Genomic DNA, 25,769 nt, shown 5'->3' with positions numbered 1-25,769 from the left:
CACAGGAGCGTCCCCCCCCCCCCCCGAGCTGCGCCCTGTGTGCACAGGAGCGTCCCCCCCCCCCCCCGAGCTGCGCCCTGTGTGCACAGGAGTATCCCTCCTGAGCTGCGCCCTATGTACACAGGAGCGTCCCCCCTGAGCTGCGCCCTGTGTGCACAGGAGCGCCCCCCCCGAGCCGCGCTCTGTATGCACAGGAGCATCCCCCATCGCAAAGCCCCTCCCCCATAGCCTTTGCGTTGGGTTTCAAAACGTAACACAAACGCTGCTTGTGACCCCTGCCTTACACATTGACAGTCTACTGTTCTATGCACACATCAGATGTTTTTCGCGGTCCGTTGATCTGATCCAATCCTTTGATCCAATTTTGCATGCACATGTTTCAAGAAGTGGCTCAGAGCTGTTAGATGTGAAAATCTGATCCCCCTATGTGTGCCCTCATTCAGCACCTGGAGTCACAGTGGTGTCTGCCATTGTCCTTCCATAGTCCACGTATCCTCTGTACTGAAAGATGCGGTCTTCAATTGTCATTGCAGAAAACCCTAGCGAGCCATAGATGTCAATTTTTTGTGAAACTACAAGCACCAGCATGCCTGGCAGGTAGAGGCATAGGCTCAAACTGCTAGGACCTGCTGCTAAATTTGTACCAAGCCTCTCAATTACAATGTGCAGTAGTGGTCTCCTAAAATGGATTAATGAGATTATATGGGCCCCCTGGGGTGTCAGGGCACCCACTGTAGCACCCCTAGTATTGCCCCTGCTGGTATGTATGGACATGCAGTGTTGTGTCAGGACCATTGCTCCCTCGTGCACTCTTGTACAGGGACTCATTCCCACCCAGTCATCCAGAACTTTCCGCCCCATCGCTCTTTCCTTTCCGCTGATGTTTGTTAATTATTTGCAGGTATAATCAGGACACATCTCACTCACGACAATGGCGACGCCAGCAGCGGTGAACCCCAGCGGTGAGTACTCCTCTGCTATCTTACTTCTAATAAGCTAGAACTTCTGGATGATAATAGTGGTCATAGATTTTCATACAAAAATGTAATTTTTATTATGGTAAATGCACTTAATGATGTGGTTAAAGCGACATTAGATAAAATGGATGTGTTTTCTATCATAACAGCCTGACCTGTGGCTAGGGGATCAGTGCCTTCCATGGGGCAACTAACCCCTATGACCTGTTCTACATAACCCCTATGACCTACTGGTCATACACTTCAGATATGGACTGGTTCCCCCCACGCATCCATATACACATTTGCATGAAGTGATAAAATTTCTATGAATAGTTAATGCAAAGCAGTCAAATCTGTGAAATCTTTTTTTTAAGCACAGAGAAACACTTTGGATTGGTGAAGGCACCTGCCAAAAAAGACAGCATGTCTGAAATGGTTAAATATGTATTTTCAGGTTTGCATATAAATACGGTAATAATAAATCCTTATTTCATAGCACTGTCATGTATCACAGTATACAGACATAAGACATTACATTGCAGGGGGAAGTATATCACAGTCTCATTCGATACATAACCATACTGTATCATTTGAGCAATAAAGTACAAGGGGGAAGGGGTGGGGAAGGGGCACACAGGGGGCAAGAGAGAGAGAAAGGCTTTGACACAAGATTGGTATAAGTGTAGTAAGTGAAGAAGTTTGTACTAAAGCCCTCTCAAGGTTGGGGGAGCCCTGCGAATCAATACAAGGGTTGCATATCCCTTCAAACAGCTGGAAAGTGTTAGTCCTGGTCGCCTCAATTCTCTCAAACAACATCAAAAGCTTATTTAATTTTTAAGAAAAAAACAATACTGAGGATTTCCATACATGAAAAAGAGACACTATTCCGAGGGGAGAAATTATATATATGATATGATGGTGGTGGTCATGGTATGGTGGTGGGAGGTGGTTATATCCCATATGTATTTCCGATTTGGTTTCACTTTTCTATTCGCCACCACAATTTTACACCTTTCTTTGTACCTATTTATTTATGATACCTTTTATTTTGACCGATGTTTTTTAGTGTATGTTGCTTTTGGACCTTAGGAAGGGGACAATTCGTCCTCGAAACGTGTTGTCCATAAAAATAAAGCCTTTAACACACATCCTGGACTTTACTGTTACATTTTAGCTCTAGGGGCACCGCGCACCTATATACCTGTGTTAGATTCACTGACTTTGGAGTCAGTGAATCTAGCTTAATTGAAGGAGCTATTGGTCAAACACCGCTAAACAATTTCTCAGTGAAAAAAATATATACCTGTGTTTTTTGCACCTACTTTTCTATTGAATATATTCATGTCATAGAGAAGTCTCCTTTTCGGGACCCCCCTTTCTTAAAGCAAATCATCCATCATGATAAACCAGGGACACTTACTCTTCTTATATTTGCTATCCATGGCCTCCTTCCTTCTAAAATCAACTTTTATTATTATGCTAATAAGCCTGAAAGGCTCTTGGGTTGTTGCCAGAGCCTCTCTGTGCTGTAGTTACACAGGTTGTTACACTGTCTTCCACTCTAATCCCTCATGACTTCCCAACTCCCACTGCCTGATGTAATCACACTGCAGCAGAGGACGTTTCGGCACACAGTTTGAGGGGGAAGTGCACCTACACAGTGTAACAGCCTGTGATTCTGTAGCACTGAGGGGCTCTGGTAACACCTCCCAAGTGATTTTAGAAGGAAGGAGGCAATGGATAACAATTCTAAGAGGATAACCACAGTCAGGGTGCCTGAATCTATTTGTAAGTGTCCCTAGTTTATCATGAAGGATGATTTCCTTTAAGAAAGAGGGGTCCCAAACAGGAGATTTCTCTATGACATGCATATATTCATACAGAATCGTTATGGTTTATCATACTTATCATTTTGATGATAGATTTTCTTAAATGACTACAAAAAATACGTTCAGACACATATTACGTGCTAATTTTGTCACAGAATTTACCAATGAGTCAATGAGTGAAATCTGTTACTGGATATTAGTTGCGGATGTAAATTTGATGCGTGCTGCATCTTGTGGATGTGGTCTTGTGGAGACTTAATGTACTGTAAATGACCACAGATTTGTGTGTATTACATATAGGGCTTTTATTTTTACGGTAGGTCACTTATCTCCCGTGTAATGGGCAATGAAGGCACATACTCTGCTGCTTCTTCCTTGCCTTTCTCAGTATCATTGGATTTCTCACCAGTCAGTCCTAATAGGGAATATCTGGCCATTACACCATAAAAGTTCATGTAATATCCCTCTCTCCAGGATAGGGAGAGCCATTGTATGATATGTATATTTGCATTCTTCTCTCCAACCTGTTAGATGGAGACGTGCTGGAGGTGTATGATGTGGGGTTGCTATTGAGACAGCTTCGTGCAGTAAGCTGAATCACGATCCCTGAGAACAGAGGCAGCTAGGGATGTTGTCTTGTTCTGAGCTGAATACAAATTCTCGTCCCCCTCCTCCACCTCAGCCATTGCTGCCAGGTTCCTTGCATACTGATGATGCTCTGTTCTCAGCGCAAGACTCTCTACTAGGAGGAAACAGTCTCGGCTCTTACTTATTCCTTCCATCGGAGGTAAAAGTTTATTGTTTCGGTATTGTCAAGCAGTATGGCTGGGATTAGCGGGGTGTTACCCACTGGGTAGTATGTTATTTTGGCCTAGTATCCGGGTCTTTGTCTGTAGTGGTCTTTAGTAGATACAGATCGATCTCTGCTCGGCTTTAGCAGACGGATTATGGGGTCTGCATATAAGCCTCTTCTATAACATGTCTATACAATGATATAGTGTTATACAGTGATAATTATGTATCCAGCTTGTGACGGCCTCAGCTTCTTTACTAGACATTAATGTACAGTAGTTAATATTACCAGTGGCACATTTTGTGTACAGAATTGAAGGATACTTATGTGATGTATTACACACCCGCATCATATGGACCGTATTACAGTCCACTTTTCCCACTGGTCTAATGACCCAAATTTATAGCATCATAGATCACTGTGATTCTTCTAGTGCAGGTCATTATACTTGTGGCCAGGACTAGATTTGTAATAATCTCGTTACAATACTGACATATTATGGATGTAAGAGTCCAGCCTTTACTTCAGTGTCCCATATTTTGGACTTTGAATGACAATGTTTCCACCCACTAAGGGACCTTTGTCAAAGACATCTGCATGAGTGAGGACTGGGAATTTTCTAGGGCTTTATTAATAAATTATTTTACTTTTTTGCATTATTTGATGCTGTTGGGCATTTTTGTCCCCTTTTAATCCTCTTTAATATATTGTGTACAGTCATTAGTATAGATTTTTGTGATTAATAACAGTGAGTTGTATTCATTTATTTATAGAATTAAGGGTTTTTTGGGTTGACGTTCATATTCCTGGAAATACCCCTTTAACTATCGCAGACTTTTTGTGATTCTATGGATTACGTTGTGTGACACATGTGATCATATTTAGGGTGTTCGAGTTTATAAAATCTGTAGGAAAAAAGTGTTAATTTGTGTTATTACAAAAATCAATTGCAAGAATGTAATGCATTTATACAAAGTATATACAAAATCTTTGTTAAAGCAGGAACAAAACCATTAAGACCGACATTTAAAAACACAATTAAAAACCAGACAAAAATACAGAGAGGAAATGGTTCACGAGTATTGGACTATAACCAATATCTATGTGATTCCATGCCTAACAAACGCCTTACTCCACTTCCTCAGGGGTCAGCCACATAACCATTTTGATACTGCTTTTGTATGTGTTGGATATTTTATGTATTTATTATTTACATCTTACATTTGTACTGATATTAAGCTGGTGGTTGACTTATTTATTTGGTGTTTTTTAGAGCATAGTCTTGCACTCCGATCGTGTGCTGCCTTTGCAGTGTTATTACATGATGAGAGTTACAAAAACTGGGGCCCTTGTGGGAATTAATGGACCAATGCAAGGACCAGGAAGCAGTCCCCACTGCAATGACCCTCCAACTTTGGGTCACATGATCTCCTCCTCCTGAGAGTCAGCACTGCATTACATCATGTGATCAGGGTGCTAGATTCATGGTGCTGTACTGAAGAGATCCAGCCCCCTTGGTAACTGCAGCTGCCAAACGCATGCACATTCCCATACAGACTTGTGCATGTACCTTTTGGCAACATTGAACCCTCTGCTATAACTGAGGGGCTGAATTAGTCCCCTGATCACATCATGCAGTGAAATGCCAACTCTTGTGAGAAGAGTAAAAATGTCATTTTAAGGTAGTGTAAAGTCACTGCTTCCCGGGCCCCTGCATCAGATATGTTATATAAAAAAGTAACAAGGGGGAAGGTTCTGAGAAGTTATTGAGTAACCTCATGTGTATTCCCTGGATGACCCCTCTAATGCAGTTCTTTGAATTTAACAATTTTCTAGAAATGCCTCATTTCTTTTCTTAATCTGGATAGCTCATAGTATGCAGTACACACTGTATGGTTTGTTAATAATTAATATTCTGCTCTTGGGTTCACAGAAATGACTACAGACATACCAGGATCTGTAACATTACCAGGAGCTGCCATGACAACTGGGCAGGTGAGAATGGCTGGTCCTCTGCCATCACGAGGTGGAAAGCGGCGTTCAGGGTAAGTTCACATTTATTGCGCGTCCTTCATTGCAAAGGTCATTACAATCAAGGTCACTTTCCAGTTGTAATAGTTGTAATATTTCAGTTTCCTCATAGTAAGGTTATGGCCGGGTAATGTGACACCAGCACATGGCACACAGATTCACACTGCCGTTGCCCGCCCTACCGTAGCACGGCGGGCACACGGCAGCACGCGGGGAGAGGAGGCGGAGGTGACTGCTGCTCACCCCCGCTCCTCTCAATAGGGATGTATGGCGCATAATACGGGACATGTCCTATCTTTTCCCGGGGTACGGTGCCACAGGTGTGCTGCACCGTACCGCTCCCGTAGGGCACCGTGCACCCATTGCCGTCTATGGGGGACGTATATCACCCGCATATACGTCGGCCCTATATACGTTCCCCATGCGGCAGTGTGAATGTAGCCTAAGGTTTACCTGACCTCAACTATCACATGGTCATTGGACACCATGGGTTGGTAGGGCTTTGCTATGTCCAGTTCCTAAACTATTTGATATTCAACAAGCCTTTATTTAGGTTACATTTTATAAAATACTCCCAACCATAACTGGTCTCATATAATAGGCTACAGCAATCTTCACAAATAGTCAGAGTAATAAACTACAATAGTGTCCGTACAGTGCACATACAGTGGGTACGGAAAGTATTCAGACCAATGTTTTACTCTTTGTCTCATTGCAGCCATTTGGTAAGATCAAAAAGTTATTTTTTTTTGCTCACTAATGTACACAATGGACCCCATTTTGACAGGAAAAAAGTATTTAGACCCTTTGCTGTGACACTCATATTTAAGTCACATGCTGTCTAATTCCTTCTGATCCTCCTTGAGATGGTTGTACTCCTTCATTGGAGTCCAGCTGAGTTTACTTAAACTGAGTAGGAAATACACACAACTGTTTGTATAAGAGACGGCACCACTCAATACGATACTTCTTTATTCAAAGCAAACACACAGGGCGGTACAATACCACAACAGCGATGGGCCGTTTCACGCCAGCCAGTGCTTTCTTAAGCTGATTAGACTGAATATATATTTGCTGCACCCTCCATCCTGCAAGCCATTGTGTGTTTAACTGTCCGTGGGACTGGCAGTACCCATGCGTTTTCTCTAATATAGTTCACCTGTCTGTATAAGAGCTCACAATGCAATGAGAATCATGAGATCTAAGGAACTGTCCAAGGAGCTCAGAGACAAAATTCTAGTAAGGCACAGCCTAGTTTACAAAAGAATGTCTGCAGCACTCAAAGTTCCTAAGAATACAGTGGCCTTCATAATCCTTAAATGGAAGAAGTTTGGTACAACCACAACTCTTACTCAACCTGGCCATCCAGCCAAACTAAGCAGGATGTGTGGAGAAAGCCAGGCCCTGCTCATCACCTGCCATATACAATCCTAACAGTGACACATGGTGATGGTAGCATCATGCTATGGGGGTGTTTTTGAGCTGCAGGGACAGAATGACTGGTTGCAATTGAAGCAGAGGCTTCAGAACATCTCTGTGACCCTTCCTGACTGGCCCAGCCAGAGCCCTGACCTAAACCCAATTGATCATCTCTGGAAAGACTTGAAAATCCCTTACACCAATGTTCACCATCCAACCTGAGAGAACTGCAAGGAAGAGGCAGATGATCCCCAAATCCAGGTGTGAGAAACTTGTTGCATCTTCCCATGAAGACTCCTGGCTGTACTAGCTCAGAAGCTTCTACTCCGTACTGAGCAAAGGGGATGAATACTTATCACCATGTGATATTTCAGCTTTTCTTGTTTAATAAATTAGCAAAAATATCTACATTTCAGTTTTTTCTCTGTCAAGATGGGTCACAGGGTGTGCAGTGTTGTCTATACATTACATCCATGTGACCCCACGGTGTATTGTGTAGTAGTTATATCACTGTGGGCAGTTTATGTAGTAGTCACAGCCCCAGTATACCCCATACAGGGCACATTCCTCAGTGGTGATGTAGTAGTCACAGCCCCAGTATACCCCATACAGGGCACATTCCTCAGTGGTGATGTAGTAGTCACAGGCAGTACACTATACTAGTACAATGATGACATAGAAGTCACATCCCAAGTACTGCCTGTACATGTACAGTATATATGGTCAGTAATCGCTCTCATCCTCTATACGTCTCTCCTCCATGTAGACGGAGTATATTGCACTGTTGCATTTGACATGAGCATTGTGTGACAGATGAACCTTGTCAGTCATGTAGCAGCTTTCAGTTTCTTAAAATGTAGCGTATATGACATTTCTTACCTTCTGGTGCTGCTTTCTGAGATATCAGTCACAGCTTATACTTTTGCATAACTGTACGGATAAACATGGAAATGCAGTGATGGATGCAATATCCCAATCTCATACTAAATCTTCACTACTTATGGTTAGTGTTACTTTCCAAAATGTACAAGCTACTACACAAGAAAGGTGCTTGAAATATTTGATAAAACCCACTACGCTGTATTTTCTGGAGTGACCATGGTTGCAGCATTACACATGGCAAAAAATGAAAGCGGCGTGGTTCTCAGGTGACCACATTCACTTTCTCTAGCTGTATTAATGCAGGCAGCACAACTCTACTAATCTTTCCCATGTACTATGTATCAAAGGCAAAGTCACTGTGTATCCCTAACCTCTACATTCACTGCCAGCGTGTTTTATTAGGTTTATAGAAATGCAGTTTCCTGCCTTCCTGTTTTTTTTTTTTTTTTGTAAATGATGCAGACTAATATTTTTTTGTGTACAGTATGTAGCACCACTGAATGTTATGTGTGTAATTTATGTATTCTGCCACCAGAGGGCAGCAACATTACAACCAATATACTGACAGCTAAGAGATGGCCGATTTTTGGTTTTGTTGGTCTCATGGTTTGATAGTTTTCTATTTCACACTGGTGTTTTCTTTGTATGAAGTTGTTTTACTTTTTGATATTAAGAATAGTGTGATCTGCAGAGATGGATTCTGGAAGTCAGACAGTCTTTTACTTTCTAGAATTATAAATGGGTCTGTTCTAGTGATCGTGGCTCTGTTAGTATCTGTAGATTTGCACTAGGCATAAATTTTAAAGAAAATCTGCAGCAGCTGAATTCTCAATTCTGTGGTCAATGTAGCCTTATGTGTGGAAGCTATAGCTCTAGTGTGAATGGAGGCTTTTTCATACATGCGACTTACATATTGTGTCAGTAGATGGCAGTATCATGCCATAAAGTAATAGAAATCGACCTTTCTTGTTTTTGCTTCTGCTTTTGCCCATTACAAGGATTGTGTAATTGTATGTACATATTTTCCCCTGAGCTTCATTTCCTTACAAGATCTGCTTGAAGCCAGTGAATGGAGATTTTCGAATTACCTTCAAATATGAAGACCTTTATTGTTCGTGTGCTGTCCCCCACTGTAACACTTTGGCACAAGAAAAATTTGACAGACATTGTAAGATTATGTAAATGTGGCCAATATCCCTGGCAGCCATCTCCAGCAATGAGGTTTCAGATTCCGGGATATTGAGCTTCTGATTTCTTTGTTGTGATAAACCTGAGTTGAGAACAGAATTCAAGTGTTATATATGGCTGGTAGCTTATCTGGTTTATAACCACATGGTAATAGTAGTCTTACCCATGATCTACAATCGCTTCACAGCTAAATGCAGTGCTTGTGGGTGCTACAGAATTGCTGTGGGTTTGTGGTGACATCCACACGAAATAATTCAGGGATATATGGCCTTAGCCTTAGGCCCCCTGCGCATGGAGGGTGTCTGTAGGAAATTCTTGAAGAATATCTGCAGTGAACCTTTACTGATTCATTGTGAGTTTCATACAGAATTGGTGCAAAATTCCTTCTATTGCTTTTAGAGTAAATAAATTGCTGCAATATGCTGTGGATTGTAAAATCTGCACTGCAGGTAAGTTTCCATGTGGGTCCATTAGATTTAATAGATCTTATTGCATGTTATGGTATTTTTTGTGAATTTCACAAGCATATTTCACAGCAAGTGAAGTAGATGATTTTGTATTACTCTGCTTAGGTTTAAAACATATAGGGGCACATTTACTAAGGGCTGCGTGCTGCAATTTTTTTTCGGACCGTGCACGTTCTTCATGGCTAAACCGTGCCTGCGGTGCGATTGTGTCGCGCATGTGACCCTTTTGTGACGCAGTTGCATTGGCCTCCATGCGACACAAATTAGGGGGCGTGCCAGTGGTCGGTCCGACTGATTCGGACCAAACGCCTATTTTACTTTCAAATTGTGTCACACACCCAATGTTAAAGCATACAACCAGAGAAGTAGCAGCACTCCGTATCCAATTCAAAGGTGTTTATTCACCAGGTGAAAGTACAGCAACGTTTCAGCTAACTCTTTGTAGCCATTTTCAAGCAGCTTGAAAATGGCTACAAAGAGTTAGCTGAAACGTTGCTGTACTTTCACCTGGTGAATAAACACCTTTGAATTGGATACGGAGTGCTGCTACTTCTCTGGTTGTATGCTGTAACGTAGCGGTCTTGGGTCAGACACGCTGTAGCTTGCACCCATCAGGTTGAACCCTCTTTTTTACTGTGCCGCCCACCCGCACAACGGCCACACAATGTTAAAGGTGCACCGCAAAAAAAGATGGTGAATTGGTCGGACCAGTGCAGGGAAGCGACACATTCATGATTTCTGGCGCACGATCTTAGTGAATCGCTGTACACAGCATTATAGACGGACAATGCACTTTTAGTGAACTTGGGTAAACTTGTAAGTAAATGTGCCCTATAGTGTATATAAAGCTTTGGTGACTTGGTGAGCCCACTACTCGATTAGTTTATCAGGAGCAAGAACGTATTTGTATCTTACAAAGAGGGAGTAACGCCATAAGATTGTCACAGAGGAACAGAGCTTCGCCTTGCTGGTGGTTGCTGAGTAGGATGTGAGCTGTCAAACACTTTTCTACCTTTCAAAGATTCATTTGGGAATGAAGATGTCTCCTCCCTTCCGTGTGAGCGAGGAATCATCCGGTTATCAGTGAGGCGCGAGGCGTGTGTTTGTTTAAAGCAAAGTCCGTGCCTCACATCTCCTTTGTTTCCTGTTTCCTGGACCAGGATGGTGGGAAAAGTTCTAGCTCACGGTGTGAGACTATAGACAGCGCTATATATCCTCAATCCTGTATGTCTGCTGTCTGCTAGGCTGTGGGGAGCACATTATACCCACAATGATGTGTTACAATTCAGCAGATTTATAAATGATACAGACAAAGTACAAATAGATTGTACTTTATTTACCTCCAAAATAAATATTAAAAAAAAAACTTCATAATTGTGAAAAATATTCCCATGCCAGATAGATGAGAAAATTATTGGATATGACACTTATTGGATTCATGGGCAGCCAATTGGCTTATAACCTATAACATCCTATAACTATTCTAGTACCCCATAAAGGAAAGCAGCATATCATATATAATTAGCTATAGGAATTAAAGATGCCCATCATATTCGGTAGGTCTTGGTTTTACGCTTACACTTATATACACACATGCCTGTATTTACCACCATTTATCAGGGCTGGTAGTAGTCCTGAAATAATCGCAGTGTCTTGTGAACCGACAGTCATTGTGATTGTTGGCCCCTTTACACCAGATCCATGCGAAGAGGGCATCAAGGGCAGGGTTCAACCAGTGGGGGAGTGGGCCACAGTGGGTTGTTTCTGCCCGGAGCCCACACATTTGCTGCAGCTATTGAAGTTTTACAAGTAGGACCTGGTGTCGAAACATATACACGGCCGCATACATCAAGAGGTCCAATATGATAAATCCCCCCCCCCCCCTATATGTTTAATCATGTCACTTTTATGGCCTCTATAATAAATTGACTTCCAGTAAATGTTCTTATTTTCTACAGGATGGACTTTGATGATGAAGACGGTGAAGGACCCAGTAAATTTTCTAGGTTAGTGATTAAACGCATTCTTCTTGCGTTGCTTTATCTCCACATAAGATCCATTTCTGTAGCAAGGTTACCAAGGTATGCTTAGGTTTCCATGTGTGATTTCCTCATTTCCATCGAATTTTAGTCTAATATTACACCGGTTAAGAATAAGGACTTCTTTTTAAAATCAAAAGGAACATCTTTATAACTAATGGTTGTTGCAGGGTACGGCTCTATGGAAGAAGACAACAATGGCCAGCCATACACATGGTATTTGCCCCCCATACACATGGATCCTCGGTTTGGCAGAGCATGCATGAGTTCTCAGTAGATCACCAGCTTTCCTTCTGGAAATCTAAATCAAACAAACCATTCTTGACCCTTTCATCTGCTTCTAAACAAATTAGGCTAAGTTCACACCTCTGCACCTCCCACAGTGTTTGTGAGACCTGCCACCCATATAAGACTAAGTTCACAACTCCATTTTAGTGTTTTCTGTTCAGAATAATGGCAGCCACATATTGGTGGTGCTGGTTGGTGAATCCCAGTAAAACCGCTGAAGTCAGCTGGCATTCATCTCTATAATGGTTTGGCAAATTTATATCCTTTGAACCAGCAAAAGAAATGTGTTCCTTGCCTATTTATATAGGAAGTTTGATATTACCCTTGAGTTCCTGAACCTGACAAATCAGTTACAAATGGAATGTGTGGATCCGGTATATGGAATACTGGCCTGACTTGTAGGAGTTGGATTCCAGGGGTCTTATCATTCAGTGCTCTGCATGTCTCCCTGTGCCTATAGCGTCCATGTCCTGCCCTGCATTCCTATGTCAGGAGAGAAGAATGATGTTCTGCAGGACTGGGAGATGTACAGTCATTTGCTCTATTACTGTAGCTTTATTTCTTCTGAGCATTATGCCCCCCTTTGGTTCAGGTATGTGAACACCTTGGGGTAATCCTCACTGTACTGAACCAGTACTATGCCATACATTATCTTTATTCTTTGGGTCAGTATGATCATGGAGATACCAAATTTATGCACATTGTTTAACCTCACATAGAATTGCAGTGTGTTATAACTTCTCCTCTTCACTTTTCCCCCATTGATTGAGAGGCCTGGAAGCCTCTGAGAGTTTCTGCCTTTTAAGGCAACCATTCACACCACCAGATGATGTATGTAGGGGTGAAGATTGCATTCCAAGAAGCGACCGCTATTTAGGTGCTGACCTGGAATGAAGCATGGTGGCTGAGTGGATAGCACTACAGCCTTGCAGCGATGGGGTCCTGGGTTCAAGTCCCACCCAGGTCAACATCTGCAAAGAATTTGTATGTTCTCTCCTTGTTCACTTGGGTTTCCTCCAGGTACTCCAGCTTCCTCCCACACTCCAAAAAAACATACTGGTAGGTTGTTTAGATTCTGAGCCCCATGGGGACAGGGACCGATTTGGCAAGCGCTGTGCAGAGTTGCCTAATCTGTGTGTGCTATATATTAATAGCTGGACAGCCCCAAGCCTGCCCCTGAGCTCTCTGTATACATTACACTGTACGATTATGGGTTGAGTACCAAAGTAAGGACTATATTCACCCAAAATGCAACATTTCTGCTTCTTTAGACCCTTTGTCAAGCTGAAATTTATTTATTTATTGCCTCAATCTGCTAGTTTATGCACATTTTTCTATATATATCCAAACATGTTCCACCCATTATGGAAACAAAATGAAGATGTCGCTGTGAAGAGCGTTGCTTTGTACACACCACACGAGCGAGACAATAAAGAAAAAATATGGTCAAAACTTTACTGGTCACACTGATGCAACTGTACTATATCACTGATAAAAAGGGGTTGTACCAAGGGGATAACAAGCTCATCAGTGATGGTCTGACATTGTCACTAATGGGTGCAGTAGCAGGTCAAGCAGGCTGCTTCATACTGGCAATGAATGTCAGTGCTGGTGATAGGCAAGCACTCCCACACAATTGTATGTAGTGGCAGGAGCACCCCGTTCTCTGTATTGCTGGGGGTCCTGTACTCAAGATCAACGGGGGTCTTAGCAATATGACCCACATTGATTAGCTTGTTATCACCTACACTATGGATAAAAGCTAACTTCATACAACGCCTTAAAATCAAATAGCAAAGGAATACATTTCAGTGGAAGGGCCCTAACAAGATTGGGATTTTTTTCAAGGTCAAGTCTTATCTCCAGACATCTTTTACTGAATACTTACATAAATAACAATTCCGGAGCATCTTTACTTAAATCTTTGTGTTCTTACATTGCTCAGTTATTTTTTCATAAAATGCAATAGTTTGACAACTAGACATTATTGTTCCTTTTGTCAGAATAAGTCCCAGATCACATCCCCATTAGCTCTTCAGTTATTTCCTTAATTCTTGTGTTGGCATTCACATTTAATTAGATTAATCTGCCATACATATTTATTTCTTCAATTAGAGGTTATTAAAAAAAATTACCTGTGTGACGATAAATTCATATGGTCATATAGTCCCTTAGAAACAAGACTGTGTCCTTGGATACAACCACCTCTGCTGGAGCAATTGCACAAAGAAACAAAACATTTTTGTTTATGTAATGTCCGGTAGTTACTGCAGGTCCCACAGCTGTCCTGTGGTAAGAGTGTGCAATGGTCGTATCTGAGGAAACTAAGGCATCACGTTTCTAAGGGACAATGTGGCTAAGGGGCAATGTGGGTTCAGACTATTTCAGAACAAATTGGGGTCAATTCACATCTCCATTATGTCTTCAGTTATTTCCTTCAGTTAGGGCGGTTTCACATTGGTGTTTTTTTCACATCAGTGATTTTTTACGGAACCCATTTTGGCTTATGGACACATACAGATTGGTTTCTCTGCCTGGCTTCAGTGATTTGTCTCTGATGTCTTACTGAGCTATTCTTTTCAGTGGGCTTTTTCACAATAAAGTGTGAAAAAGCCCATTGAAAAGAATGGGTCAGTATAGCTGACCTTGGGAAAGCTGGGCAGGCTGGCTTCCATAAACAAATTACACACTTGTAATTACAAACGGAGGTTAGTCAAGACATGACTAATCAACGTGAGCTGGATCACTCATACCCAGCAGCTGGGGGATGGTGCAGCAATTGATTATTCTGCCTTCAGGCACAACCCAGGGATTACATCATCCTGTGCAGCAGTAAATAACTCGCGTGCTAGGAGAAGCGCTGAAGGAGCCATAGAAGCAACAGAGCTTCATTATCATAACTTTGTAATTGTTTTATCAGCAAAACCACTAGCTACAGCATTCTCAAGGTATGTTTGCTTCATAATGCATCAAATCAAATGGTAGGTTTCCTTTAAAAGCACAGAGAAATGTCTCTACATAAAGGTAAGAGGAATGAGAGTTAATTGGTCTATACTGTGTCTGACCTATGTATGATGTATATTTATTTTCTTCTGATCATTTTCAGGTGAGGATGTCCGGATTCCCTGGTCTCATCAAATAATAAGGGTCATTGCTAAAGTCTATAGATTTATTAAAGGGAACCAATCATATGAAAAATAAAGCTTGTTATGGAGAAGGTGCTTCAGAGCAGACAGATAAATAAGATTTGTTTGCCTCTTATTACACTGATACAGGAAATGGTGTCAGCTAATGATAGGACCCACCCACTGGACTCCTAAGCATAGAAAGAGCAGAGACTCAAATAAGTAATCAACAAGTTATATTGAATTATACAGAAAATCAATCTGTTCTGCGCCCTTTCTCTGTAGAATGCTACATGCAAACTAAGCGAGATTTTCAATATGAGAGGATCCCTTTAAAGCAGCGGTTCTCAACCTGTGGGTTGCGACCCCACCAGGGGTCGAATGACCAAGACACAGGGGTCACCTAAAGCCATCAAAGGCCACAATTTTATTGCGTTTTTGCAGAGAATCACATGGTTAGGGGTCACCGCAACATGAGGAACTGTATTGCGGGGTCACAGTATTACAAAGATTGAGAACCACTGCTTTAAAGGGAACCTGTTACCATGGACCTCATTTTCACTAAAGACAGATTGTAAAAGCCCATGACACCTGCAGTGCAAACATGCCTCTCTGCCTTTTCTAAGCATTACAATATAATTGTGTGTTATAACTTACTCTTGCATCCTGACAAAATCCTGGGGTAGTCACAGGGGCTGGACTTTGGTTTGGATGCATTTCAAAAAACAACATGTGACTTGTCTGAGCTGAAGGCTGCCTCCATCTTCGTGCTCCTGTACAGCTTGTCCCTCCCCCACTGATGTCAGCTCACCAGGCTGTGACCTCTGAGAAGGAGCAGGAGGTGGGGCTGTACAGGATTACAAAGGTGGGGGGCAAGCTCTGAGGAGGGAGTAACACAGAGAAGGTGCATGTTGTTTTTTGAAATGCATCCAAACCAAAGTCCAGCCCCTTTGACTACCCCAGGAGTTTGTCAGGGTGCAAGGTAAGTTATAACACACAATTATAGAAATGCATAGAAAAGGCAGAATGGCATATGGGCAATACAGGTGTAATAAGCTTCTGCAAACTGCCTATAGTGAAAATGAGGTCACTGGTGACAGGATTCCTGTAATTAAATATGTGCTTCCCATATTTGTTATACTTTGTATTCTGTATTATTAGTACAATATATTATTTTGTGTGTTGATAAACACTGCTGAAAAAAAGGTTATGTATAAAGACCAGTGCAAATATACAAAGTGGTGTTGCCAGGAGCAACCAGTAAAAAATTCCTGTCATTTTGTAAATTAAGTTTTACAAAATGTAAGTATCTGGTTGCTACGGGCAACACCACTTTTTCTTTTGTACACTGGTATTTATACTTTATAACCAGTGTTTTGTGCCAAATGGGTACAGGGCAAATAAATACATGGTAAATGGTACACATGGAAAGTCGCCAGTGTTTTTTCAGCTGACACGCCAATACGTATTTATTCAGTCACTTAATGAGAATTAGCAATTTTTTATTTGGTCTTGGTGGCTCCTTGATCTAGGAAACATTGAACTGAACAGGACTGACGTCACAGGACCATGAAGTGGAAGCCGTACTCACTTAAAAGTGGGGGTCGCGGGTGCAGAAACCCCAAAAATGTGACACCAATGACCTATCCTAGGGATAGGTCATTAATGTTTTAGAAAACACATTCAGTCTTATTCACTGCATCGCAAAAAGTCAAGGAAATTCCTAATGTAGTTGTGTAAGTCCTATATTGGAGGATGACATAACCAAGCAAAGGATTACCAAACCATTTCCAAGACCTGATGCCAGTAAGAAAGTAAATTGGAAGCTGAACAGACACTGACAGACTCTTGTGTACACACAACCCATCCAGCCCCATCACACGTGTGTGTGTTTGTTGGGTTGCGGGGACCGTGTCCCTGGACGGCTCTGCTTGGTGCTGATTCTTATACTCTTCCGTTTTTTTCTCCTGCTCTGATTCTGCTTCCAGAGAGAATCACAGTGAAATTGAAAGACGTCGGAGGAATAAGATGACACAGTACATCACAGAGCTGTCCGACATGGTTCCCACCTGCAGTGCCCTCGCACGCAAACCTGACAAGCTCACCATCCTGCGCATGGCTGTATCCCACATGAAATCCATGAGAGGGACAGGAAATAAATCCACGGACGGAGCGTATAAACCCTCCTTCTTAACAGAACAGGTGCTGCTGCTCTGCAATCCTCACAAATATATGCCATGTTCACTAGTCATCCCTTCTAATGTGTATAGATACAGCAGCTGAATGTATAGCATATGTCAGTGATACTGTATATACCTGTTGTACTTGTTTTAACCAGTCTTCTATATGTTGCCTTAATGGACTGTTTTTCCAGTTTTCCAGTAAGTAAAACCAATTACTGTCTTTTTTGCTAAAATTATTCTAACTATAGCCACGAGTATCATATATATACATATAATTCATTCTAGTTGTATTGTGTGCATATCATACATATCACACAGCGGATTTTGTCACATTTTTGTGGTAAAATCAATTGGCCATTAAAATGAATGTATAGGAGGCCACAGTTCCTTTTATGATGGGCTGACCAAATATTAGCCATATTGGTCAAATTCCACGTCAGATACTGCGGTGTCTACTAATTCTCAGTTTAACTTCAGGAAACACACATAATCTTACTGTTCTCAGTCTGTAAAGCTTCATGCACAACGACGTATGCTATATTCAGGCCGCAAGCAACGGGCCCATAAAAATAACCAGCTGTGCAGCAAAATCTGGGCAGGAATTAGTCCTACTGTATAATTTGCAGCGGACCCACTTGGCGTGTTTACGTGCGTTGCGTGTTGATTGCATTTTGAAACACATTACAACAGGTGAGGAGAGGTGATTTGCCTAATTACTTTATTGTTTACATTTGTTAATGCAATGTTAATACATGAATAAACAAAACACTTGAGTTAACATTGCATTTCCGATGCATTTTGTAAACACAAATGTTAACAGTAATGTAATTAGGCAAATCACCTCTCCTCAGCTGTTGTAATGCGTTTCCAAACGCAATGTGTGAATGTGCCAATTGGGCCAGCTGCAAATTATATAGCAGGGCCAATTCCTGTGAACGTGGCCTCGCGGTACTGTTAGACATGGTGCGTGCACCACACCGTGACCGTGCACAATAGATTGTCAGTGTGTACTGTGAGGCAGCCGCAGTTTAAATACTAAAATGGCTACATAAAACTGGGTTTATGAATTTACTTAATAAGGACTTTTTTCACCATCTTCACCAATTTCTTTGCATCCCTTAAAGGAGTTTCCCAACATTTTTATATATAGGACCCCTGAGTCACCGCTGAGTCTCTCTATAGAATACAGATCCGCAGAGGGCTGGGGAGAGATATGTGTACCGCTTTTATTATTTTTATACCCCCTGAAACCTATAAAAAAAACCCTGATCCCAGAAATAAACTTTCAATAGGTTGTAATCCTTTGGAATCTATCATAACCCTTGCGCAGCAATCAGTGCAGTTAGTTTTGTGACTAGCATTGCCCATAGATAGCGTAATTTGCTTATAGAGCAATAAAAGTTTTTCCAATGGTTGCTCAGGAATGGTGGGAGCTAGAGAAACAAATCCAATTGGTGGAGCATCACCTAGTAAAAGATATAAAGAATTAGGCTCCTGCCAACAAATGTGCCAAATTTCAGCTGTGAATAACTAAAATTTTCTTCGGTTTTTCATGGTCGATTTACATCAGACCTTAAACTGTAGTTCTTGAGCGATCTGCAAATAACGTTACTGACTAGGACATGCTCTACTACTTAACGGATCTGATTCCCTTTCCTTTCAAAACAACACTGTGGCCCACGATCCCTTGAAAAATTGCATTTAGTGCTGCCATGTACTATCCATTCAGAAAATGCATCTAGCCTTAGGACCCTTTCACACCAACATATTAAAACGGCTTTGTAATACCCATACCTTACAATTTCACGTAGGTAGCAGACGGCAGCATTCACTACAACAGGCAATACGGTCTTCCGTTTACATGGCCATATTGCCCACTGTACTGTGAACGAGACGTAAAAAAATTTGGAGCATGTCCTATTTTCTCTGTTTCTCCGTTCCATACGCCCCATAGAAGCTTATGGGAAAGTTTAAAATACGTGATGCATGCGGTATGCATAAGTGTAGTATCCATAGATTAGTAAGCTAGTAACACCACCATATTTTATATGGATATGAAACAGATACGTGACATACCCTTAAAAAATGGCATGTATGTACAACACTGAAATACGCGACTGAAAAAAGTATACATTCATGTGAAAGGGGCCTTAGTGTTTGTAGAGATGGTGGAAGGTCCATTTGAATGTACATATATTTATTTGAAGTTATGGCAGGTAGTAAATAATCTCCCAGGCTGAGCTATTTACCACCCCCAGGTGTCTATAATTCTAGTGTGAATAGGACTGTAGGCTTGGTTCACATTTGCTTGCAGAACTTTTTATGTCTGACAAAATGATGGCTAGTGAAAATAATGCTTCTATGTTGGGGTAGAACAATACGGTAAAGGCGTGCATATGTGAACAAAGCCTTACGCAAACATAGCCTATTCTACATATTGTAGTTCAAGATGGTAAATGCAGTACTTGACTTCTGACTCGCTATCAATGGTGTGTAGTGAACCCGGTCACTGTGGCCCTTTATCATTTGCTTATTTCCCTGGCCAGGAGCTGAAGCATCTCATACTAGAAGCAGCAGATGGATTTCTGTTTGTCGTAGCGGCAGAAACTGGACGCGTGATCTACGTTTCCGACTCTGTCACTCCGGTACTGAACCATCCGCAGTCAGAGTGGTTTGGAAGTACTTTGTATGAGCAGACACATCCGGATGACATTGAGAAGCTCCGGGAGCAGCTGTGCACTTCAGAGAACTCCATGACAGGTGGGTTCTTCCGTAGAAAAAATAATGGAAATGATGGACCATTAACTCTTTTTAGTGATGAAGTATCTGTAACTATATCCATATTATTATAACCATAACTATTCTATGTTCTTCTTCTGATGTCCCTTGTACACATGTCGACTATGGAGATGGTAATTTTATATATAAAGCCTAGTTTATGTGTGTGTTTGTGTATGTCCACTTAAGGAATCTCCACCGATGCGTTTACAATCACCAAATTTTGCACAGCCACTCTCTGCGACTCGTGGAACGTCATAGACTATGTTTGAGCCGAAATTTTCACCCCGCAATTTCCAAAATACACTTATTACCCACCATATACAGGAGCCATTGTCTGATGCTGTGGCAGTTAGAAGCTGAGCCCTGATTGGTTGCTGTTTTGCCACAGGTCATTAATATGAGCTCGAAGCCAAATAATGGTTTAAAAACATCAAATAATAGTATGAAATAATAAAGGAAGCCATACTAACATTCCAGCTCCCATTTTAACAATTCCTGTACTCTACTGCAGCTAATCACATTTATCTGAGAGTTTTACAACCGATATTTACAAACTTAGACCCCAAGCACATGACTGTATGGTTGTCCTGGTATGATCGCACAATTTATGGGAGGTCTATGGCACCCGACCATGATGTGGTGAGCACACAGTGACTCAATGCACCATAATCTAGCCAGGTGGGCGCTCACCTTCCAATGCCAGCAGTGTGCTACACGCCCATCTGCATGAGGCCTAAATATAGCTACATATACTTTTTGAATTGTAGCCGATTCTAAGCAGTTAAAACTTTTGTCGGTAAGACGACCTAACAATAATATGATAAATTACAGTAACTTGGAAAAATGCAGAAGGTGGATAGGGCTAGAATACACCTTTATCACAAGGCATAGTCATTGTGCTGCTCTATACTAAGTACTGTGTGAATACAGCTTCATATGGATCCATTCATTACACACTTTTTTTTAATAGCGTTGTTCTAGAATTTCAATGGAGGACCGTGTAAGTAAGCAAAACACTGTAGTCGCAGAAGGTAGAAGTGAGTCAATGCATCTGTTCTTCAAACCATTTCCTTTTCAGAGGTTCTTGTGGACCACATGTCAAGTACACCTCTAGTGAAACAAGACGCTGACCACAGCAGAGGGAATGTACTGCCTCAGTGCTTTTTTATCCTTTCAAGTACACTTGTATTTGTGGCCATAGATCATCTTTGAGGTTATTATTTAGGTGCATCCAAGCCTTCCATGAAAATATTTGCTGTGGCGGTATATCTACTATCATTGCTCAGCTATATGCATCTAAGAGCAAATTTACTGCCATAATGTAAGACAGCTATCCTTTACTTTTGGGATTCTTGTAAATTGTATCTGCTATAGATATTTGGTGTTATTATATTTAACAACATTGACAAAGGCAAAAATATCTTGAAGAGGATCAGCCATCTTCGGCTGGGAGATGCAGTTTTGTTGCAGCTGGATACAGATGTATTATGGTGATACTTAAATGTATTAATACTTGTGGAAACTGAACCTGAAACTATAACAAAAGACATTTGTTTATTGGTGGTGACAGGGCCCCTTTAAATTATTACTCTGACCATAAAAGAGGATCATCATTTGGAAAGCGTCCAGCTTCTGTATTGTTATGATTTGTACACTCAAACACCTTAGGACAAAGAACCTAGTGGTAATTCACACTGGGGGCTTATAGGCAAGAACATTAACCTATGGGCATGACGGAGTACATTGTATGGAGCAGTGCAGCCTCGGCGCACCATGCTCCCAATAGCCCCACGGTGCTCGGCAGGGCCCTGGCAGCAGACAGTTCCTGACAGTTCACAAGAGTCTCGGTTTAGAGTTTCACGGTCTCTTCCTGCAGTTTGTTATGGCAGATGTTTTGCTGGATCCAGTTCTGCTTCTCTTCAGAGTAAAATATTTATTCGCCCTGCCTTGTTTTGCTTCTCTATTTGATGGTACTTGAGAAATGTTTAAAGTTCAGCAACTTTTTCCCCCGGCTTTGTTTTATTTTAGTTGTAATATTTCCGAGAGCGCAAAAAAGGGGGAAAAAAAGTTTATTTTTCTTCTTTAATTTGTTACAGAAAAAAAAAATCCTCAACTTTACTGAAAGGGCTGGGCGAAATTCTTTATCAGCTGGATGTTCTGTCCGTGCAGTAGTATTCCTCTGTGTCTGGCGCTGCCTGCTTCTAGAAACTTTCCATATCAATATCTACATCTCTTGTGGACTCAAACACTCAAAGTTATTGCATAGTTTCTCTTTGACACTCAGAGACAGATCCTGTCCTTGCCTAAAGAAAAAGTAGTTGATAAATGATACATAACTAATGATTGGTCACTTTAGCTCCAAACTGAGCATAAAGCCTCTTATATTCCTTATGCCTGTACCAAGCAAAAATGTGTTGCTTTAAAATAGCACTGAGAGCAGCATTTCTTGAGTTGTCTGGCACTGCAGGATGATTCTTTGAGTTCTGTCTGGCAAACTCTGAGCTACGTTGATGGCTTCCGTGCCCAAAAAGAGGACCCTGAGTGCCACCTCTGTCACCTGTGCCATAGGTTCGCCACCACTGCATTAGAGCATGGGTAGCAGGGGTTGGTGATGTGTGTACCATAATGAAGAAATGAATTAGAAACTGTCCTACACCCAAAAATAATAATGCATCCATACATATGTCTTATATTCCTCCATATGCTTCTGATTTCATAGATAAATCTGTTCCTGTGCCCTTCTTTTTCCCTTACCTTTCTTCCTTATTCTCATTGACGCCAGAGAGATAAAGGAACCGTGGTTAGTCTAATCTCGTTACAGAGCTGAAGAAAGAAATATTGTCTATGCTGTGTATGGAACTTCAGTTACATTACTCACTACAGGAGAAAGAAAGAGCAAAAAAAGACACAGAAGTTGCTTTCCTTGCTCTATTCATTTCTGAACTATAGAAAAATGTCTTACTCCTTAAACTCTTTCTTTTTTCTCTTTTCTTATTTTGCTTGATTTCGATTTAGTATATTTCCATCAGTCAGATCCTTAGCCTTATTCTCAGTTCACTCTTACTAATCCGTTCCCTTTTCTGTCATCCTTCTGGAATAATGACATGGGTTTTGGCTCTGTCTTAAAAAATGTGTTTTGTGGTGACACTCTTCCTCACAAATCCTCCTCATTTTCTGGCAGGAAATCAAACACCTGCACTGCCCCCCTGGCCATTCATTTCCTTGTTGTTTTCCTGTGCCCTCGTCTGGCTTCTTCCTTTTAGGGATTTTTTTTTTCTTTTGGACTGGAGACTGAAGTTTTCTCTTTTTTTTTTCTTCTGATACAGTTCCAGTTATTCTGACTCTATGGTTATCTAGGGGACTCATAAAGCCTAAAGCCTTTACTAATAGCAGATGCTGACCCACATTTTTATGTGTCCTGATGCTGTTGGAGTCATCTTCCTCGTTAACTAGAACTCTGCTGTGATTTACGGGAAATTAAATTGCAGCGCAGCGGCATTGAACTCTGGACGGCCACCACTCGCCTTTACAGCTCTCGCCTGCTCTTCTTTCCCAATCTTCTCACTTTTCAGTGCGTGCACTGGCTCTGGGCTGCAGGTCCAGTTTTTTTAATGAGACAAGTTGCTTTCTGGCTGAGTATACCTTATAAGGGATTAATAAGGCCGTCCTCTTAATGCTTGAAAACATCTATGATTGAATCACTTTTTTAATCTTAAAGGGGAACCTGTCAAAATATTTTACCTTATTAAAAAAAACTGAGTCCCCTCAGGTAGAGTGTGAAATGTCCTTTCTAGAATCCCCTCTCTTATGAGAAAACTCCCCCGATGACCTATAAAAAAAAAAATCTCTTCCAAACTTATTTGGAAATGAGCAGAGAAGAGTCATATTTTGCCTGAGATGAGTTAAGAGGCCGCAGAGGAAGTGTCACATCAGTAATAATGTGGATGTGGCAATAGGGACTTGTCCCTATATTGAGTTCTATACTACCTAGAATCATGGTGTCATTGTAAAGATTAGACTTTCATCTTTCAGTACGCATCAGGATTGTGATTCTTTGAGCTACAGAACTGGACATACAGGCAGTTAAGGAAAAGACAGGGATTGGATCTTTTTGTTTTTAACTACCTGTATTTTGGATTCTGTAGCTCACAGAACCACTATCCTGATGCGACCCCAAAGATGGGATTCTTCTCTTAATATGACACAATGTTTCTAGGTACTATACAACCAAGGTTGGGGCATCTGAAGTAACACTCCCCCTGCAGCCTCTAAACTTGACTCATTTCAGACAAATATGACTCTTCTCTGCTCTTTTTAACATGACTTTGGAGGAGATTTTTTATAAGTAAACAAAATAAATTGCACATAAAAGAGGGAATTTTATACCATACATGAGGGAGCTAGTAGTTTAAAGCGGTAAAATCTAGTGACAGGTTTCCATCTAGGATCTCAAAAACTTTCTCCCTGTTCCTTAATTGAATAGGAATAGGCCTTTTGATAGGTGTTTTGATTGCCAAACCTTTATAGTACTACTTGTGTCTCTTCAGCTGCAATTTCCCTTCTTCCCTTTAATGTGACCGACAGAAAGCCACTTTGTCTGCAAGCAGACACATTGCAACGAAGGCCCCTTGCACATGAACGTGTGGGGGACGAAGATCTCGGTCCCCATAGACACCTATGGCACCCGGTCAGGTTGCAGTGAGCGCATGCTGTCATATTACTGCACTGGCCACTCTCATCTAGTACGGGAATACAAAGCCCTGGCAGTCGAGGTCAGCAGTGACTGTGCTGTGAACTCCTATAATGTGTGGCAGGTGCCTGTGTTGTGGCGGAAACGCAAACCAAAGCTGCCCAGAACCGGAAGAGCCTGGCACTTGTTCACAGAAGCCACATATGCCACATGTCACAATGCCTGGCTTTATAACCACTGTCTAATTTATTAACACAACGTGGAAGTGAAGTCCCTTATGTTCTTCTGAAAATAACAATCCAAATGAAATCAGATGATTCTGTATATATAAACTACTGAGAGGATGAGAGAGAGGAATGTGCGAGGGAAAAATGGAAACATCGTGTCCCACATTTTTAAATTTACGTATTACTAAAATAAAGTTTTTAACTAGTAAGGTTAGTTTCCAGGATTAATAAATTACAGATTAGGGCAGAGGCAGGCACAAGGAATCTACAATCAGAGCTGCTTCTCATCCTCATGGTAGGTTTCCTTTAAAGTGTTTCCACTGAAAAGAAGGTGCAAACTGCTGGCACATGTATTTATAAAGTGTCTGCGCCAGTTTTGTGTCGCTGCTGCACGGTGTCCAACAAGACAGAAAAAATGTGCAAGTTACTGCTTAGTCGGAGTTTGCACCTAATTTTTTTTTTTTACTGACGTGGGCCACAATTCTGAAGCATGAACAAAGCGCAGAAAAAAAAAATAGTGCAATCTTCCCGAGCAGTGCAGGGGGCGCCAGAGTGCTCCAGTTTCCATGAATCTGCCGCACTCTGCACACTATACAGGCAAACTGCACATTGTACAGACCGCACTAGTTTTGATGAATGTGGCCCTGTCAGGGCCGATTCTAGCATATTTGCTGCCTGAGGCGAATATTAAAATGCTGCCCCCCCCCCCCCCCCGCTAAGTAAATCCTTAAACTTTACTAACAACCCTACAGACAGCTCCCTGACACTGTGTGACTGACTACAGGATCTGAGAGGCATTAGTGGAATCTAGTACCTTATAGATGACAATCTCTTCCATCAGTGGACTTTATTCCAGGTTCTCCAATCC

The 25,769-nt window shown here is 41.5% G+C and overlaps 1 protein-coding gene across 4 annotated transcripts in view; it reads left to right on the top strand.

Annotated features, from left to right (window-relative positions):
- The window catches only part of ARNT2 (aryl hydrocarbon receptor nuclear translocator 2), a 67,071-nt gene that overhangs the window by 2,037 nt on the left and 39,265 nt on the right, over window positions 1–25,769 (top strand). For 3 of the 4 annotated variants that reach the window (XM_072148477.1, XM_072148475.1, XM_072148478.1), the window contains exons 2-6: window positions 902–962; window positions 5,515–5,626; window positions 11,527–11,574; window positions 17,009–17,222; window positions 19,750–19,963. In XM_072148477.1, the coding sequence (XP_072004578.1) occupies window positions 932–962; window positions 5,515–5,626; window positions 11,527–11,574; window positions 17,009–17,222; window positions 19,750–19,963 (619 nt within the window). In that variant the 5' untranslated portion in view covers window positions 902–931. Of the gene's footprint in view, window positions 1–901; window positions 963–3,416; window positions 3,576–5,514; window positions 5,627–11,526; window positions 11,575–17,008; window positions 17,223–19,749; window positions 19,964–25,769 lie in introns of those variants that run through there. The other variant, XM_072148479.1, reaches the window with a different exon arrangement.

Source organism: Engystomops pustulosus, chromosome 4, assembly GCF_040894005.1.
Source record: "Engystomops pustulosus chromosome 4, aEngPut4.maternal, whole genome shotgun sequence".
In the NCBI taxonomy this organism is placed as follows: Eukaryota; Metazoa; Chordata; class Amphibia; order Anura; family Leptodactylidae; genus Engystomops; species Engystomops pustulosus.
This window is presented reverse-complemented; position numbering and strand designations above follow the sequence as displayed.